At 35.8% G+C, this 5,228-nt stretch overlaps 1 protein-coding gene across 3 annotated transcripts in view; it reads right to left on the minus strand.

Moving 5' to 3' along the window:
* GPATCH2 (G-patch domain containing 2) overlaps positions 1 to 5,228 on the minus strand; it is a 200,396-nt gene that overhangs the window by 186,434 nt on the left and 8,734 nt on the right. For all 3 annotated transcript variants that reach the window (XM_017526304.2, XM_017526301.2, XM_017526306.2), the window contains exon 2: positions 850 to 1,566. In XM_017526304.2, coding sequence (XP_017381793.1) covers positions 850 to 1,566 — 717 coding nt within the window. The remainder of the gene's footprint in view (positions 1 to 849; positions 1,567 to 5,228) is intronic.

Consider the following 5,228-nt stretch of genomic DNA (forward strand, 5'->3'; position numbering starts at 1 on the left):
AAAAAAAAAAAAAAAAAAAAAAGATCCCAGCCCTACAAATTAAAAATCAAATACTCTTTCCCCTAGACCAGACCATATTTACAAACTGGTTTTTTTTCTGGCTCATAGTTCAGCATTTGGTTTTGCAGACCCATGTCTAAACGGATAAAGTGTTAATACATTCTAATTTCTTACAAGTAGCATCACTTTATCACTTCGGTATAAAAGAAAAATGATCACTTACCTTTTGATGCTGTCAAGATAGTACTTAACATTTATCACTGTAGTATACCTGCTTCCTAGAACAGACAGATTAGACTAACTGCCACAGGATCACTGTTTTTCTATTTTTCTAATGACAAAACCAGGTTTTTGTAGACTATAAATTGGGTTTTACAATTCATAAGTGATCAGAATTCCTAGCAAGCTACAGATTCTTTATAATATCAAGCCACATACATGTTGAAGTGTTATAAACTTTTGATTCTCAAGAATCAGAATAGACTAATGAATTGTGACACTCTAAAAAGCACCAAAAGCGAAAGCTCTATAATTAAACATATAAATAATTATATATCCAATTCTGAGTTACAAACGTGCTGTTATTCAAAAGCACATTCTTTCCCCCCGAAAATCCATTTCCTTTTCTCTTTGTAGCTGAAAAGTCATTATAATATAATCAAAAGACTTTGTGTAAATCAAATAAGCAATTTTCCTTTATGCTAAACATCATAAATTACAAGGAAATATAACCATAAACAGTAATATCACTATCATTACTATAATTTATAATTATTTTTAAATAGAATTAATTAAAATATAAAACATTCAACCACAAATATTTTTATATTTAGAGAATATAAAAGTCACCTTTCACTCATGAGCTCATCTGAGACTTTTTGCTCCTCACATTCCATTTTGTCCTTATTGGCCTGGTTAGTTTCCTCACTTTCTAAAACTACTCCTTCATCTTGGATTTTTGGTCCTTGTCTGATTATTTTCAACTTCCTTTTTTTGACTTTGTTCTTGGTAAATTCTTGATACTGGTAAGCTCTATCACTGTCCATGTCCTGATCTCTACAGCCTTCAGGTGGCTGGGTCATTGTCCGTTTGTTAGAGATGTCCTGTGGGAGATCGACTGCCATGCGTTTTACCTTTCTCCTCCTGCGCAGAGTTCTGTTCCCAACATTGTCCACAGCAAAATCAGACTCGTGCCATAAAGGTCTTTTCCCTCGAACATTATTATTTAAGTTTGATGATGGCCTGCGCTTTGCTACTAACATTTGGTCATCAGAGTCACTGTGATCTTTTTTATTATTATTGTGATTCTCTCTATAGTCCTTGCTTGGTTCTTCTAAACTAGAATCAGAGCCTTCACTTAAGCAGTGACCAGTTTCCCAAGGGTGATGCACGTTATATGACCTCCGTTTTCTCCCTCTCCTTTTCCTTGCCTGGCGTTTCAGAGGGCAAGATATACTTCGAGAATGGTCTCCTGTTTCAGCAAATCCACCTCGAGCTTGCTCTGAGCTCTCTTCCAATGCTGAGACAAGGTCATGAACCAGTTCCTCCATGGTTCTACTGAAATGCCTTCATTTATTAGAGAAAGAAAAATGAAAATAGTCAATCTTAACCATAGTAACCTCATTTTCTACAACAGACAATTCATTCTAAATTTGATAAAAATTAATAATGATTATAAAATGTTTCAAAGCTAATTTTCCTATTCAAGATATTACAGTTTTAAATATTGATTCATTGTAGGCCTCTTCTTATATAAGCCCTTTTATTAAACATAGGAATTACTTCCAAGATAGAATAAGCTTATGAGCAATGAAAGATCCCAGTATTTTTATATTTTTACTGTATAATTATGGAAAAGTTCGGTTTAAATCCCTATCCACTAGTCCCTCCTATCCCTTTTCTAGAGCCAGTTTTCCTACAGCAGATACAGAAAGAACTTTCTCAGTACCTTCTTCACCCACTAATCTCGAACTAAAAAAAGAAACATGAAATCTTTTATTCACCACGCTTACCAGTCACTGCCATCATATAAGAGGCAGTCAGAAAGACGGACAGCTAGTTTCAGGATTAGTAATATATGTGAAAAGAAAGTTTAACCAACACCATGCATTTATTTAGGCCACACTAATCTCTTAAACCAGTGAAGCGGAAACTACATTCACATTCAAATTGGAGCCTCACTGGTTTAAAAGGGCCCATCATTACTTCATTCTGAAGCAATCTCTTAGACTTTCCTTTTTTAAAAAGCTTTAAACTATATTACCAGGAAGAATATCATCCAGTAGTCAGCAGGGAGAAGCATCAGCATTCTTTGGGAATTTTTATAAATTATACTTGTCCTTTTAAAACCCAATTCCCAAAGATTTTAAATTAGTTGGTGTGACATACAGCCAAGGTATCCGGTTTTATTTTTTAATCATCACAGGTAATTCAGATATGCACCTTTCTTATGAAGGCCACAGGTAATCATTTCTCAAATTGAGATCTAGAGGGACCTAGGGACTGAAACATTCTCAACAGTCATACAGAGCTCCAGGAGTAGGCACACTTTCATGCAAAGGGCCTGACAGTAAATATTCTAGGCTTTGTAGGCCATTGGGTCTCCCACAACTACTCAACTTGCCACTGTAATGCAGAAATAGCCACAAGCAATACATAAATAAATGGGTATGGCTGTGTTCTAATAAAGTTTTATTTATAAAATTAGGTTAAAGCTGGTTATAGTTTGCTGACCTGTGGTCTATATAGTCTCTACAGTCATGTAAAGTCTCCAGCAGTCTATAATTTCAGGCTTTTGCAAGTTCCTTATAACAGCTTTCAACTTTTGTCTTTTCATTTTAATAACCTAAAAACAACACACATTGTAATCCAATGGACTTACCATTTATAATATGATGCATATATACAACTTCTAACATTTGAGTATTTACTATTTGCCAGGCCCATTTCTAAGTGTTTTATATGTATTACTTCATTTCATTCTCACATAATAACCCTATGAGGTGGTAGACGAAATACACAAAGACGAAAAGAATTCTGTCACAATGTGATGCATCTAAGTAGTGGAGACAGGATACAACCTCCAGCCAATGTTGACCAAACTACAGCCAAGATCAGCCACACAATTCCAGTAGCCGGTCTGTAGTTTTGTTTTGGATTAATTTAGCACCAGGTGGTATTACTATAATCCTCAAGACAGATTTAATATACATCTATATAAAACCTAAATGACTCATAGTTAGCTATATTGTTTTGAATAGAAAAAAAAGGGTGAAAGACCTGAATGAACACAAGGCACAGGGTAGTATTGCTGGTGAAAGTAAACTGAGCTCAATGAACCAATCTTGTACTGGTTAGTAAAATGCACACCAGGAGCAATTAAGAAACGTGGCATTGTGTTTCGGTTAATGTGAATTTGTATTTTCTAGATTTATCTCTGTGGGCATTCTGAATGTATTTAATAAAAACAAAAAATCTAATATATACAGCTTTCTCAAACATGTGGTGATTCAAATAACTATTTTAAATAAACCCTGGAGGGTCACTGAGATTTGTTTTTTTTTTTCCTTTGTAAGGGTACTACATACACCTCTGGGTTTGTTTGTTTGAGAAGAAATCTCGATCTGTCATCCAGGCTGGAGTGCAGTGGCATGATCTCGGCTCATTGCAACTTCTACCTCCTGGGTTCAAGTGATTCTCCTGCCTCAGCCTCCCGAGTAGCTGGGATTACAGGCACAAGCTACCATGCTCGGCTAATTTTTGTATTTTTTAGTAGAGACAGGGTTTCACCTTGTTGGCCAGGCTAATCTCGAACTCTTGACCTCAAGTGATCCACCCTCCTCAGCCTGTCAATGCTATATTACAGGGGTGAGCCATCACATCTAGCCCCACAACTCAGGATTTAGAATACTGATTTTGATTAAAAGATATATGTATCACATACAAATTAGCATTACGCCAAACAAAACAAAGGCTACAACTCTGACTACATTGATAAACCAAATGGATCTTTCTTCTATTATCTATATGTTAACAAATTCATTTTTCCGGCACTTTGGGAGGTCAAGGCAGGTGGATCACCTGAGGTCGGGAGTTCAGAACGAGCCCAACCAACATGGAGAAACCACATCTATAATAAAAACACAAGATTAGCCGGGCATGGTGGTGCATGCCTGTTAATCCCAGCTACTGGAAGAAGAATGGCTTGAACCTGGGAGATGGAGGTTGCAGTGAGCTGAGATTGTGCCACTGCACTCCATCCTGGGCAACAAGAGCAAAATTCCATCTCAAAAATAAAAATTAAAAATTAAAAATAAATAAATAAATATATATATATATACACACACACACACACATATAATATATACACACATATATAGTTTGAAAGACCTATTATCTCTGAATATAATATTTGCACCTTAAAAAATTCACCTGAAGCCACTTTAACATGTATTAAAATCAAGATCCTTTCTCTGTATTACCTGGTTCTGGAGTAACTCACACTTTGAAGACAGTTTTCTTATCAAAGGGTGAATGACCAGATCAAAATAATAAAAAAATGAAATTAACTTGATGTATGAATATAACACCTAACTAAAATCAGTTTATTTTGGATATTACCAATTTAGTGCTTCACTGTAGCAGAGAAAATTTATAGTACTAACATTAGAAAAAGGTTAGCACATCTGATTCAATCCATTGAAATCTGATACGCTTCAATTTCTATTACTAAGAAATTTCATTCTTAGCGATATTAGCAGTTATAAATGCAAATATTCTCTAGAATCTTATTAAAACTGTGTCAGCCTTATTTGACTTTAGCTGCTTCTCTCAAGAGAAAATAAAACATATTTTTAGGCCAGGCATAGTAGCTCATGCCTGTAATACCAGCACTTTGGGAGGCTGAGGCAGGTGGATCACCTAAAGTCAGGAGTTCGAGACTAGCCTGGCCAACATGGTGAAACCCCATGTCTACTAAAAATACAAAAATTAGCCCAGCATGGTCGTGGGCGCCTGTAATCCCAGCTACTCAGGAGGCTGAGGCAGGAGAATTGCTTGAACCCGGGAGACAGAGGTTGCAGTGAGCCAAGATCACACCATTGCACTCCAGCCTGGGCAAAAAGAGCAAAACTCCATCTCGAAAAAACAAAAGAAAAAAAATCCCGTATTTTGAAAAATACAGTAATTAGAAGAATACAATTTATTCCATGATGTCACTCAAATATCAA

This window comes from Cebus imitator, unplaced genomic scaffold (genome assembly GCF_001604975.1).
Source record: "Cebus imitator isolate Cc_AM_T3 unplaced genomic scaffold, Cebus_imitator-1.0 Scaffold42, whole genome shotgun sequence".
In the NCBI taxonomy this organism is placed as follows: domain Eukaryota; kingdom Metazoa; phylum Chordata; class Mammalia; order Primates; family Cebidae; genus Cebus; species Cebus imitator.